Here is a 15,090-nt window from a genome sequence, read left to right on the forward strand (position 1 = left end):
ATTTTAGAAATGACATCATTTATCATACCATCATCTTGCTCTCTGCTGCCATCTTCCTCACCACCGCCTTCCTCACCCTCTTCCTCATGACTTCCTTTACCCCACTGTCCTCACTGCCACCTTCTAAATCACCACCACATCCTTATCACCAACACGCTAGAGAACATGAGGTCACAAGAACTAGTGCTTGTCACCATCAGCTCATTTAACATTCACAAGAACTCAATGAGGTGGGCTTCATGATCAGTCCCATTAACAGGTGACAAAATGAGAACGTGGATAGTGAACATGCTCAGGTCACATGGCTTATAGGTGGGGTTTGAATCTCTTTCTGGTTTAGAGCTCACCCCATCACATCTCATTTTACTGCCTCTAGTGTTCTGGCGTCCACAGTGTATGAACCCCCACTCAATGACAAAGAACAGCAGGCTTCCTGGAACACGCTAGATCATTTGGCCGTGAATTTGATTTACCCAACATTGGCAAAGACTCTTTTGGACATTTAACGTCGAATAGAGAGAATGTGAAGTACTAGCTTCCCATTTTTCTCGTTTTGTTACTTGTATCTCCATACAAGTTGTGATGTCAGCTCTGCCCCATGGGAATCTCTAGCTCATCATCCAATGTCCATTTGAAGAGAGTTCTGTGCTTTTGCCAATATTCACAGGTGAATACATTATGCTATTCAAGGTCTCTTACTTTACTTCATATCTATGTTAAATCTTCCCTTAAATTCAGTGGTATTAACAACAATATCAACAAGAGCCTCTCACAGTATTTAGCCCCTAGCTAAGAACACAATCTGAGCTCAGTTCAGCCTCCACTGAAATAACTAATTAATATCACCCTTTTGGTAACATGGATAGGTTTTCTTATTTCAGATTGGGGTTATCCAATTTCTAGTGTCATTACTATGTCTATATTGACCATTCCACAGTGCCTTGAGTCATTCTTTTGAAAGGGGTTCCTGAGAAATTTTACAGATCAATTGATATCTCCCATTGAATATCTTATGAACACCAGCTCAGTGAGACATGAAGAGGTGGTCCAGGGAAAATTACTCCCAGGCCAAATAAGCCTGAGAAACCTTACAGACCATACCTAACCCTTAGAGAAACACAAAGCATTTTAAAGGTATCCAGAAGCCCTATAGCAAAAGAAGCCCTTCATACCAGTCCTCTCAGTGCTCTCCAGATTTCTTTGACCCTGAAATCTCCCTCCCCCTCCCCCTCTACAATGGTACAACTGTGGAACTAATTTCTTGGAGCATAGTTTGAGAAACATGGGAATAATATGCAATCTATATTAGCAGTTACAGAAGCACTGTCGTGGGAGTGATAGAATGGACCACATCAGCTACGTGGACTTTGCTGTTTTGAGGTTAGAATCCCAAGTGTCCAAGACACCACTGGGAGAGGGGGAGATTTCCACCTCCTGGATGAGTCAGGCGGGGCTGCTGATGTGCAGAGGTCACTGGGGAGCCAGGGGGCTGAGAAGGGTCATCGGGGGTGGCCCTGGCACATGTGAGAGAGGGGTGCACAGTTGCCAATCCAGACATGGGTCTCTTCTCTGAGTGCTTGGGAGGGTGGGAAACATCAACAGTGGGCAAGGAAGTGCAGCATTGGGGCTGAGAGCAAGGTTCACAGGGTGCGGTGCTCACATCCTACTTCTGCTACTTGTTCTGCCTAAGACTTTGGAGACCCAGATTCTCCGAGCTTTAAATAAGCTCTCTGACTGCTTAAAAAATGTGGCTCACGAAGCCAACCTCACACAATCAAATGAGGCAATGGATCTCAGGTGGAGAGCCCTGAGGTGGTGGTGGTGGATATACAGGAAAGGTTTGGCAAACAGGGGGCTGCCATGACTGATTCTATGCTCTTGGTCGGTAAGAGGGGTGTTAAGTCCTTGGCTCTGGTCCTGACCCCCAAAGAAACCAAGACTGTCACATTGCCTTCAGATGTATGGTGCCAATGACTTCTTAGTCTGGACACATATCCAGCAGCTGGATCTGGTCTTGCACACTCAGCCTGTCCCCAAACACTATTCCATTGGAATAGATGGGAAACAACAACCATGATCCACAATCATAAAAGCACAGGAACTGCAAATAAATAACGGCTCTCCCAGACGAGCTAACTTGGTTGTTATTTATAAGCTCCTGGGCCGCCCAGTTATTGCCAAGAAAATCTGCTTTACCTTCTTGCTGCTGTTCCGTCTGGCCCCTCAATCTGTACTTGCTGAAAAAATAGTTATTGTTATGCTAAAACCACAATAGGACTCGCATAATTCAGCACTAAATAACACCGATAAAACTATGAAAGTGGCACTTTGGCATTAAAAGTTATTTTCTTATGGACTTTAACAAGATTCAATGCTTTTGAATCATAATGCTCTGGTATTTTCCACTTAAAAAAAAAGATAAAAATGTAGAAAACTATTCTGGCAAAACACCATCTTCTCTCCACAAAGGAGGGCTTTGATGTTGCAAACAGGGAGCCAGCAGGGCTGTGGTTCACGGAATTAATGTTAATCAGCAATCATGGCCATGACCGCGAGGGGTGCTCAGCAGGGGTTTACCTCTTTCTTGGTGAACTTTGGTGAGTGATCGTTTTTGTCATCAATCATGATTGTCGCTGTGGCCGTGCCTGTTAATCCAACATCCAGTCCTGCCATATCTTGAGCCTCAATGATCAGTTCATACTTGGGATTTTCCAGCGTCTACGAGGCAAAAACATAACAGAGAGGAGTCACTGCCAGGGACAGGTGGCCGGCAAGTGCTCGGCTGACGCTGTGTGTCCCCTCCCTCAGGGCAGGCACCTGAGTAGGGCGGCACCCTCACCTGCGGAGGAGAAGCGCACCTTTGGAGTCTCTCCAAGAAAGACAGTCTTTATACATGGACTGGAGCTGGCTGTGGGGATGGAATCTATTTTCTGTCCTTGTTTAAGGGGACATGTGATACATTCCAGAATGTTCCAAGTCCAGGGTTTGGGTACACGTTGCACATTTGATGTTTATATCCATTATATGTCTTTTCACAGTGGCCTCATGGAACTGATCTAGGAATGAGGCTAAGTCTGATGATGAGATTAGGACAAAGGAACTGAACAATCTGGACCAGGCATCAGATTACTCTGCTTTTCAGAAACCAGTATCAGTCTTTTCAACGAGCATGTTAAGTTGCATTTATTGTTCCCATTTTACAGGTGAGAAAACACCAACTGAGATTTAGAGTCATTTATACTGCACTTCCTTCATGCCACTGTGAGTTGTTTTAGTCTTTTATGTCATGTGAAATTTGAAAGATATTTTTTAATCCAGTCATGATCTGATAAATTTAACACAAAAGCAATACTGCACTGTTATCCCTCAACGCATATGTTTTTCATTTGAATATTTGACAGATATTTTGCTATCATGTTTAAATACTCTCAGTTGGTTCAGGGCTCAGCTCGGAGATGGGTGTGATCAGCTCCAATAGGAAGAGTGCCTGAGATGTGGGACTATGCTGGCTCCTGACTGCAACTTTCCCTGCATTCTGTAACACACCCTGGGGCTTATTCGGGAGGTTCTTCTTGGCCCTGAAGTCAGCCAGAATCGATTCTTGCAATTAAAGAAAACTGTGGTAAAGACAGTTTTACTTGTTTACCCAATCCTATTTCTTTTGACTGCGGGGCAGCTTCCCAGGAAGTGCTAGTAGTAAAGAACCCGGCTGCCAATGCAGTAGATGTAAGACACTCAGGTTTGATCCCTGAGTCAGAAAGATCCCCTGGAGAAGGAAATGGAAACCCACTCCAGTATTCTTGCCTGGAGAATCCCACGGACAGACAAGCCTGCAGGCTATGGTCCACAAGGTTGCAATGAGTAAGACAAGATCGAAGAGACTAGGCACGCACATACAGCTGGACCTTACAAACTGTGTGACCGATTCTGGCCGATGGAATGTAGGCAGAAGTGATGGACTAATCTGGCCCCTAGAGCTCCCGCATAATCCTCTATGTTTTCTATTCCCCAGAAGGAAGAAGCCTGGATCTCCATATGACTGTGCCACAGAGACCCTTCATTGACATGCTGTAGGCTGGGATGTGAACAAGAGACAAGCTTTTGCTCAGGGTTAAGGAAGTTTATTACAGTGGCTGTCCTCCCTGACTAATTTGAAGGCTAGGTTTCCTGTTTGGCCTTATTTTGATGCCCATTTACCATCTCCCTAAGTGGATGACAAAGTTTTCAAGGGCAAGGACCACGCCTTTGACCCCGACAACCAGCCGGTACGCAGCACACAAACTGGCCAACTTACTTTCATTATTGATAATGATGATATATTACTGTTTCCCTGAACTAAATTATATCTCAAAGGCCTGAGCATATCAGTGGCATTTCCAAACTAGAGCCATTTATTCTCAGGGAATGGCTCATCCTTTGGGGAACTCTAGCTCAAGGAGATATGATTTTATTTGGACCAAGAGAAGCACTGTGTCAAAACTGGGAGAATTAAATTGGCTGCTCTGATTTTATTTTAAGCTATCTGATCTGTAAGACATATCTGAGAGTCAAGCTGCTCTCCTGGTTTGAATTCCGCAGTCATGCATTTCTATTGCATTTGCCATCTCCTCCTGGGTGTTGATTTGCTACCAGTTAGTATATATCCTAGAAACAAAAGGAAGATGGTGTGTCTGCAAGAAAGAGCCTCGGGTGTATCTCCGCAGCCACGGGCTGGGTTCACCGACCACACTGATTTGAAAACCAAACATTTTATCTTGAAAAAAAAAAGAATCAAACTGTGTCATTAAATATGGCATATAATCAATCACCGGACCCTTAATGTTTTACACAGCTACCTCGACTGCCATACGAGTAAGCATTTAACGGAACATTTATCACTAATAACAAGCATAATGGTAGCTGTGGGGGAAAATCAACGAGTAAATGTTACACGGAGGAAGGTTTGGCCATTAACCCGTTTGGGGGCCCCTCCTTCTCTTGCTTCAACTTGAGCCGCCCTCCGCACCTCCTTTCATATTTTGTCCAGACTGGATTTTCTTCTACTGTACCCTACTTTTTCTTACTTTTGACCTTTCTTCCCCCCTCTTTCTCCTTTTGGTGAATTCATGCTCATTTTTGATGGCCATTCTTCATTGCATTGATGCTCCATGAAGTCAGGGGTCTCCTTGCATAATGGGGAGCTGACACTTAGGGAGGGACAATCAGCATTTGGCCAGTGACTGTTACCTTGACTCCACCTCTTAGAAGCTGAGTGAACCTGGTCAAGTTGTTTATGTTCTCCTTGCCTGCATTTCCTCACCTGTCCAATGGGGAGAATAATAATACTTCTAGGATAAGTGAGGATGAAAACAGGTAATGTAAAGTGCCAAGCACGGAGCCTGGAGTGTGTACGTGGATGCTGTTATTATGTAGTAGAATCTTTGGAAAGTCTTCTAAGGATGTGGCAAGAAGCTGAAGGAGGCCTACAAGAACAGCCAGAAGGAATAGAGAGCTGCCAACAACCACTGGATGGGCCTGGAATGGATCTTTCCCCAGGCATACGTGATGAGACTGAAATTCTGTACTAACACATGAATGGCAGCTTTGTGAGAGTCCAGAAAGCAGAAGACACAGCTAAGCCACATCCAGACTCCTGAGCACAGAAACTGGGAGATAGTAAGTATCTATTGTTTTAAGTTACTACATTTTGGAGTAATTTGTTATGCTGCAATAAATAACAAATACAGTTTTTCTCCAGCAGTAGGAAATCAAGCCTGAAAATACATTGGAAGGACTGATGTTGAAGCTGAAGCTCCAATACTTTGGCCACCTGATGTGAAGAGCTGACTCATTGGAAAAGACTCTGATACTGAGAAAAATTGAAGGCAGGAGGAGAAGGGGGATGACAGAGGATGAGATGGTTGGATGGCATCGCCGATTCAATGGACATGAGTTTGAGCAAACTCCAGGAGATGGTGAAGGACAGGGAAGCCTGGTGTGCTGCAGTCCATTGGGTTACAAAGAGTTGGGCACAACTTAGCGACTGAACAACAACAACAATCACAATCTATAATATTCTTGTTTATTGATTACTTGTTTATTGGCTATTTTGACTCTAACCACTTGAGCTCCATGAGGTCAGGGACCTTGGCTTGTTTAAAGTTTATCTCCCAGCTACTGATTCAGTGCTTGGCACGTTGTTATTATGCACTAATTAATCAATTATAGTTGCATTTTTATAAAACAATGAATTACAAAGAGCGGTGTGCCCATAAATGTTTAGCAGCATATGCTCCTGACTTGCAGCTTTGTACATTTTGGTGGTTTAAATACTCTTTTTGTTTGTTTTGTTTTTGTTTTATTTATTTATTTTTAAAATTAGTTTATTTTCTATTTTTTTAACTTTACAATATTGTATTTGTTTTGCCATACATGACATGGCTGTACATGTTTTCCCCTTCCAGAACCCCCTTTCCACCTCCCTCCCCATCCAATCCCTCCGGGTCACCCCAGTGCACCAGCCCCGAGCACCGTGTATCATTTCAACATCACTCATTATCAGAGAAATGCAAATCAAAACCACAATGAGGTTTAAATACTCTTAACCACGACTGCTTTCAAGCTACCAACATGACGTCGTTGAGTGCATAGCTGGAAAGTGAAATACACGATAGGTTACTATGGTTATAAATGGTGCTTTAAGGGTCAAGGAAATCTATAGGAGTCTTTTTCAATAGATCCCTTTGCTGTCTAACATTAAGGGTATTGTTAATGAGAAATATTAACACGCGATTTATAGCAAGGATATAGTGCAGTGGAGTTCGTTAATTTATTTACTCATCAGTTTTGCCCGGAGAAGCTGAGCAAAGCAAGACTCCTTGCAGTATGGCACCTGAACAGAGACTGCATTCTTCTCCAGGTTAGCTGCACCTGACACCTGGTCTATAAATACTGCAAACAGATGGCTGAGTGCATTGTATGGAGCAGAATGAGTTGCTGTCTGTCTGGGGTTTAATTTACCCACTCTGGCCATGTTAGACTGGGGCCAGGTAGTCCATAAATCTGGCAGGACTGTACATCCCTTTGTGAATGCTGCCCTCTTCTCACCGCAGGTGGGGAGGGACATTCCTCTACCTTCCTAGCCAACGGGGCAAGTCGGGTTTGACTTGTATTTGTCTTTAGGCCTCCTTTCACCTTGTTGCTTGACGCTAATGTGAACATTCATGTACGTGGCTGTCACCTGCTGTTTTCTTGCCGGCTGGGGTCTGGTGGGTAAGGAGAAAGCAGAGCTCATTTCCCCAGATTTACTGGTTGCTGACAGAGCCAGCAGGGTGGGGAAGCAGCAGGGGACGTAAACACTGCCACTTAGGCACATGCAGCTGGAATAACCTAAGTGATAGATTTCGGGTTGAGGGACACCAAAATCAAATAAAACATTTCCAGGTGAAGTGGACCTCTTCTGATGTTACTGATGAGTTACGGTAAATAAAATGCTAAAGGCAGTCATAACATACCTGGAAAAATCACCCCCTTTGGACTTAAGGCAGCAAATATTTAATATTCAGGTTGATTCACAGAAACATTTATATAGTGTCTACTAAGTTCCAATAACTGGTGAATGATACAGACCCTGCTTTCAGTGCATTTTTAGATAAATAAACAAAAAGTAAGTATGTCAGTATGATGAGATAAGTGTTATGGAGGTGTGGCAGTTAAGGTCTGTGAGAAGGGAGTCAGGATGCGGGGTGCTCTGGAAGGCTGTATGAAGGTTATTTAATTTACCAAATATTTATTAAGTACTTGGAGAAGGAAATGGCAACCCAGTCCAGTACTCTTGGCTGGAAAATTCCATGAATGGAGGAGCCTGGTAAGCTACGGTCTGTGGGGTCGCAAAGCGTTGGACATGACTGAGCAACTTCTCTTTCTTTTTCTTTCTATTAAGTACTTACTTCACATTAGGCACTGTGCTAGAGAGTAGCAACAAGTAAAGGGAGACAAATTTGGTGCTAGGAAATTCCGAGGTGATTTCAGGAGAATGAGATGGGAGTAAGGAGAGTGCTGTGGTTATTGCAAAGGAAAGGCCACTTAGCCCAGACACTGGTGGGGGACGAAGGGACGGCCCTGAAGAGGGGAATCTCTTACTGTGGGATCAGGAATGGGGTCATGACGTGGAAGTGAATTTCTGTGGAAGAAGATGAGAGACTATTAATCCTAAAACACTGTTAAATTCAACCGTTTAATAAGGACTAAAGGCTGATTCTGAATCTGTTCAGGACACCCTGGGAACAAGAAGTATAAAGTATATTCTCTACTTTCAAGGAACCCACAGCTTGGTTGAAGGTAAAACACGTAGAGTGGCTCCACAAAGCAATAGGCTGGGTGTGCGGAATGTGTGGTCCGTAGGTTCGGATGTGAAAGTTGCAGCTGGGAGGGATACTGTGGTTTTTACACGGCTTCAGGTCAATGCAGGCTGGGGCTGGGCTTTGAAGGAGGCTGTGAGGGCAGAGAATTCAGAGAGGGAAGAGGAGCCTGAGAACCAGCATGGAGGTCCAGCTAACACAGGGTCCCTGGCGTGGCTGGAGTCAAGGTCTGTGATGCGAAGAGACATGACCTATTGTTTCTTGAAAGGATCTCAGACATCGCCTGGTCTATCCCACCTTCAAGGAACTCCCGGCCTGAGGGAACAGAGTTAGGGAACGTCCAGAAACATACGGCTAGTTTGGGGTGGATCTGAGCATGCGCAAGCACAGGCCCCTAAAAGTTGAAGTAAAACAAAATATAATTAAAGTGTTCTTTCTCTATGGTTTTTATATATTTTTCTGTTTACTATATTATATATATAGTATACTCTCTCTCTCTCTCTCTCTCTCTCTCTCTCTCTCTATATATATATATATATATATATATATATATATATATATATATACAGTGTTTACTATATTAGCCTGTTTTTTCTAAACTTTTGGCCCTGAATTGCCATGGCAACATTATGCCTGGTATCTAGTAGGTGCTTAAGAGAGACTGTCTCCATCGGTGCTTCTGGAACTTGCTTGTATCAGAAGCTCCTGGTGGCTGCATTAAAATACAGATTTTCAGCCCGCTTATGGTGCTTACAATTCAGGAGGTCTAGAGTGGGGCCCAAGGATGTGCCTTTCCAGAAAGCTTCTAGGAAATGCTGCTGCTGCTGACCTGAGGTCCACACTTGGATTAGCATCGTTCTGAATGAACACCTGATGAAATGCAGGTCAACATGTACCCTTATTTCAACTTAAAACTCACTTGTTTATGATGTAATTTAAACGAAAAATAGAAACTGAAGTTTCTCTCTACAAAATTTTCTTTTTTTCCCCTTTCTAGAAAAAAACGTACTCCCCATGAGACACTAAACAACACTGTGGTTGCTCCTCGAGCCTGCTTTGTCTTCCAGAGGAGAAGGCGATACAGCAACAGAAGGAGAGAGACAGAGGTTTGAAGAGGCCGGTGGCACACTGCTGGACTTAAAGATGGAGAGATGGAGGAGGGGGCCATGGGCTAAGGAATGCAGGGGGCCTCCAGAAGGTGGGAAAGGCAAGGAGATACATTTTTACCCAGAGCTCCCGGGAGGAATCAGGGCCCCCAACACCTTAATTTCACCCCAGTGAAACTCATTTTGGACTTCCGACTTCCAGAATTGTGAGATAATAAATGTGTGCTGTTTGAGCCACAGACTTTGCGGTCTTGCTACGGCAGCCACAGGGAATGGATGTGGCTTGTCAGGCGTCCTGGGGAGCCGAGGTGCTGCCTCCCACCCCACCCCATGGTGCTCGTCGTCGCCAGCTGCCACCTTCATTTCACTCCCAGCTGCCCCCCTTCCTCAGGACTGCCCACCTTCCCAGAATAGCATTCGCTATCTTTCCTCTGGGAAATATTTCCATTTCAGTCCTTTGAAGTGTAATGTCAACCAGACCTTTCCTACAAACTCTGTCTAGTAGGAAGAGGAGATGAATTTCCTCCCATCTACAAAGGGGTAAATACTGGATCAGTTTATTGGAGAATCTTCTCTTCAAAGTATATGGTTTTCAATATGTCAGTCACTTACTGAGTATTCATTACAGCCCTCAGTGGAGGCAAGGACCCTACCTCTAACTTACTCCTGTCCTGTTGGGGACAACATCTGGCCCTCTGAGACACACACATCCCAGGACACCGCCTTTGCGTGGCCTCTAGGTTATACTCCTTGAAAATAAACTGAGCTAATTTTAACCACTATGGGGAAAAGTCACACAGCCAGCCCAGTGCCCGGCACACTCTGTTAATGTATGATGGATAAGTAAATCAAAGTGTGGTGATGCGGACTGCCACTCAGAAAGCTTGGCTTTGGGGGTGCTCTTCTAGGTTGCAGAGGTTAGAGGCCCAAAGGCGGGGCCTGGGCGAGGTTGGTCAGGCTGAGCGGGTCTCTAGAAGGACGACTGTGCAGAGGGGGATAAGGTGACAAGGCTCTGGCTTTCTGGAGCGAGTAGGGGAGGTCCTGCCCTGTCGGAAAGACAGCCACCGGAGGGAGGCTTGGCTGGCTCTGATAGTGGAGGACTGGGCTCCCCCACCTCGTGGCAGGTGCCCCACGGCAGGTCCCAAGCCTGGGCTCAGCTCCAAGTCACACACCCTGACAGTATGAGCTGGAATGGGGACCGACAAAGGTGGGGAAACCCGGTCCTCAGCAGAGAGGTTTGGACGGGAACGACCTTTCAGAGAAAGAGGGACCAGAGGATGTCGCTCAGAGGAGTCTCAGCAACCCCATCTGGGGGCTGCCTCGGGTGACCCTGGGGGGGCCGTATCTGCCACAATATAAAATCAGGAAACCGGTGTTCTTGTCATCTGCCAAGTGCTCTCCAAAAGCAAATAGCTTTTCTTGGGTTTCAATTTATTACCATCTAAAATGTCATCCTCTGTATGGGTAATAAAAGATAATACGTTTTATGGTGGCTCCTTATGTTAAGGTTTTACAAAATCTGTTATTAAATGATATACATAGAATCTAAATGAATCTCACGAGGTTACAGGGCAGAGCAGGGTGGCGTTGTTCTTTTCCTCTCCCCCAGAGCAAATGCAGCTAGGAGGGCGGCACTCTGCCTGTTTCCCAACCGCACAGCAGAAGGTAACGTTTTTAAGGTCAGCCTAAAAATCGCGTTCTGCTGCGTAATCAGCTTCACAAAGTTATATACTGTTCAAAACGTCCAGAAAATTCAATTACTGACTCCCAATGACAAAAGCACACGAGCCCACCAAGGGTTGGAGGATGTTTCTGAAATTAGGTTCTAAATGCCTACGACTTGGAGCAATTGCAGCATTACCACCTTTGTCTGCTCGTGGTCCTTTGCGTGTGAACAGCCTTTTGCCCATTAATTTCAGGTGCTTAATCAGTATCAGCTCCCCTACATAGAAAAGCACAGTCTAAGTGGTCTTTGTCCAGCTCGATCCGACCGGTTTCTTAGAGCCTGCTCCCATGCAGGTGTGATCTCTTAATCAACTCTGCCATCCAGGGTTCCTTTTAATCAGCATTATGTGTTTTCTCTGAAGTGGAATGCATTTTATGCAAAGCTTACTCGGGCTGAGAGTTCTATTGCTGTAATCATCCCAGGCAGCTTCAGAAACAAAGGACCCCACTGAGAGAGTAAAGAATCGGCCACCGACGCCCACCCACTCCACCTGGGGACAGGAAAACAATTCAAGACAGTGCTTTTGCGCTGGCATTGGGTTATCCTCTTTGAAAACAGGTTGAACTATAAATCATCTGAGGAAAGACCACACAAGATGGAGTCCAGTTATGCCACCGCTGTTGTTCCCAAAGCGAACTCACATACCAGGCAGAAAAGGCAAGGACAACCCAGCCACGGACTCTTCTGGAAGGCTCTGCTGCAGTTTTCATGCCTGGCATAGGGAGTCCTGCTTTCTTCCTCTTGCACTATTTGGACGAGACCACCCGGTGCACTGTGATCTCCTGCCCGTTGGCACGAGGCGGCCCTTTTGTGATCTTGGCTCCATCATTCATTTTGGCCTGGAAATTGTCTTGGCTCTGCTGACAAGAGCTCAGCCTATTAACACCCTTCAATGCTAGTCGTGCTGGGAACAAGGCGTTAGATGTTATGACTTAACATTTGGTCTTGCCCTTTGCTGGCCCAGCCTCACAGACAGACAGAGTGTTGATAAAGACAATTGTGTTCTCCTCACAAATAATAAAACCTGCCAACATGTCCTTGGAGGGCTCCTTTCTATTTTATTTTCAAAAACTAACAATAAATAGAGTTTTCTGCATTCCTTTCAGCTCCTCTCCAGAGCCTGTCCCAAAGTGGAGGAGAATTGAGCTCTGCAGCCAATAAAGTTGTGGGAGAGGGCATCTGAGAGCCTCAGCTCCACTCCCAGCAGGGTCAGACCTCAGCTCTGTGCCTCGTGCGCCCTCCCAGCTCTAACCCCTGACCGCGGACGGCCCTCTCTGCTCTGGGCCACCAGTGCTCATTCCTTACCAGCCCAGCTGGGTTTTACTCACTCTCTGTCCTTACAATAATCGTGGCCATGTCCACTGAGCATGCGTTATGTGCTAGAAATGGTGCCTAAACTTTCATGGGAATTACCTTGGTTGATTCTTGTAACATCCTACAAGGATGCTAAGCACAGCTCCACCTGTATCGGTGAGGATTCTGTTCCCGAGGACACACAGCCCTCACGTGATGGAGCTGGCTCACCACCTACACTCCTAACTGCTGCACTCTGGGGTCCCCTCTTCAGTTCACAGCCTTTCTTGTGGTGGCCCCTGATTCCACATGGGAACCCCTTTCCCAGCTGTTCACACCAGCCCTGGATGGGCTGGGCTTGAAAGGCTGGGAGCTTTTCTCAGATGGGCCGCCAGGTATGGGCAGCTCTGGTAAAACACTCCACTGAGTCTCTTAAGTGTCTGCCATCTTGGACACCCCAGGATTCCCACAACTTCAGTGTTCCCCACCCCCTTATTGATTCTGACAGGTCCAATCACCACCTGTCTCTCTTATATCCAAATCTCTCCTAATTCCCAGATACACACTTCTAACTGCTCGCTCGACATTTCCACCTGCACATTCCAAAGGCATTGCAAACACAGTGCATCCCAGAGCAAACTCAGGATCCTCCTCGCCAAGCACAATCCTTTCCTGTCCAGGTTCATGGTGTCCCCTCCATGCAGGTTGCCACACTGGAAGGACCATGTCATGACTCACTTTGACTGCTGTTTACTGAGATGGCAGGATACAAACTTTGGAGCAATTTGGGAAGGGGTCATAGGGTGCAGAAAAGGTTGAAAGAGGCCATGGGTTAGCAGCATCATGCCATCGAGGGAAGAAAGACCACTCTGGCCAGCCCAGTACATGGTGCCCCAGAAGCTGTAACCACTGACCGGGGCAGGGGGATAGATTTATTTTTTTATTTATTTACTTATAGCTGTTTAAAAGTCTATCTCTGTGTCTATCTATACACACACACACATGCACGCACGCACACACACATACAAACAATGTTTACAATGGTGAGGTCAGTACAACGGAATTATAGATACATATTCTTTTTTCCCCCTGTTTTGGGTTATCTATATTTACTATATTTTCCCTACTACAAAAATGTATGGCTGGGGTTACAAGGCATATACCTTACATTTTAAAAGTCACAGTTTTAGAAACAGAAAATCAATGAAATAAACACAAAACCTCTCCAAAGTGATGCTTATGACATTAGATCTATACCCTCAGAATATATTTTTTGTCTCTTTTAAATTGTATTTTGGACCCAGTGGAGAAAAATGTGTGAAGCCAAGAGCTGTGTAAAAACCAGAAAACACTGGTATAAAGTAGACAACCATCGGCTGAGTGTTGTCCTTCCAAAGCAGACTGACCTCCCCGTGATGTGGGCTGTGTCTCCCCACCTCAGAGCCCAGCATCCTGAGTCCCTGCCGCTCTCCTTTCACTCGCATCTCAGCAAGTCTTCCCCTGGCCCCCAGGCTGCAGGCAAGGGACCTGAGACCCAGAGAGGGCTCATTCACTTATTCCTCAAATGCTGTCTGAGGGCCACCAGGGGATCAGGGGTTTCTTCAGCTGGTGGGCATAGAGCCACAGACAGAAGTCACAAAGACCAGCTCTTCATGGAGCTTATCTTCTAATTGAGGAGACAGATTGTAAGAAAACCAATAGAGATAGATACTAGGGAAAAAATTAAATAAGAAGGGGAATGGAGAATTCTGAAATGAGGGTGGAGGCTCAGTTTTAAAGAAGGTCATGTCTGATCAAAGCCAAGGAAGAGCTGGCAGATACCCTGGGGAAGAGCCACTCAGACAGCTGAGTCAGCAAGTGCAAAGGTCCTGCGGTACATAGGGTGGCTATTTAAATCTGAAATATTTACAAAACGCTTAAAGTATTTCTCAAGGACTGACTTATGGTGTTGCTGCTCTGCTCTGTTCATGTTCAGGGCAGTGAGCACCTGTTGAAACTAGGAACAAATAGCACACGGTTTTGGGTAGATGACTCGACTATAGGCTTTATGAGGGCAGAGGCAACACCTGCCTTTCAAACATCCTGTACTCATTTGTTGGCTGAATGAATGAATCTAGCTGTGATTTTTACAAAAGAGAAAACATTTTTCATCATTTCACAAAAATTAGAAAGCATATTTCCTTCAATGCCAGCTGAAATCCAATCTGCCCAAATTTCATTACACATAGAAAAATGAAAGGCTAGAATTTTAACCACATAAAAACATCTTAAAAATAAACAGAATAAGTGACACCTTCTATGTGGAACGCACTTTCTTCCTTTTATAAACACTGACTCCCACAAACAGAGGTCTGTCACCTAACAGGGATCTGCAGTGTTGCTATTCAGCCCAGCAACCAATGCAAACATTTGGCAGTTCTCAAACTTATTATAGTCGACTCCAACAACGCGGGACTTTTAGTAAGAGAGCACAAAAGAAACAGTAAAGTGATGAAATGGACAGAAATGAGAATGGGCTGGTGCACCGATCTGAGATTGAGGATCTTCCCAGATTCAATTTAATCAATTACCAAATTGATCAATTCCACCTCCTAAAATTGTTCACATCCATCCTCTTCTTTCCATT

General features: G+C 45.2%; 1 protein-coding gene across 8 annotated transcripts in view; it reads right to left on the bottom strand.

The window, feature by feature from the left end:
* The window catches only part of CDH13 (cadherin 13), a 1,025,542-nt gene that overhangs the window by 131,489 nt on the left and 878,963 nt on the right, over window positions 1-15,090 (bottom strand). For all 8 annotated transcript variants that reach the window (XM_081514130.1, XM_081514131.1, XM_081514132.1 and 5 more), the window contains one exon: window positions 2,578-2,718. In XM_081514130.1, coding sequence (XP_081370256.1) covers window positions 2,578-2,718 — 141 coding nt within the window. The remainder of the gene's footprint in view (window positions 1-2,577; window positions 2,719-15,090) is intronic.

This window comes from Giraffa tippelskirchi, chromosome 7 (assembly GCF_054371585.1).
Source record: "Giraffa tippelskirchi isolate mGirTip1 chromosome 7, T2T-mGirTip1v1.2.pri, whole genome shotgun sequence".
Taxonomy (NCBI): Eukaryota; Metazoa; Chordata; class Mammalia; order Artiodactyla; family Giraffidae; genus Giraffa; species Giraffa tippelskirchi.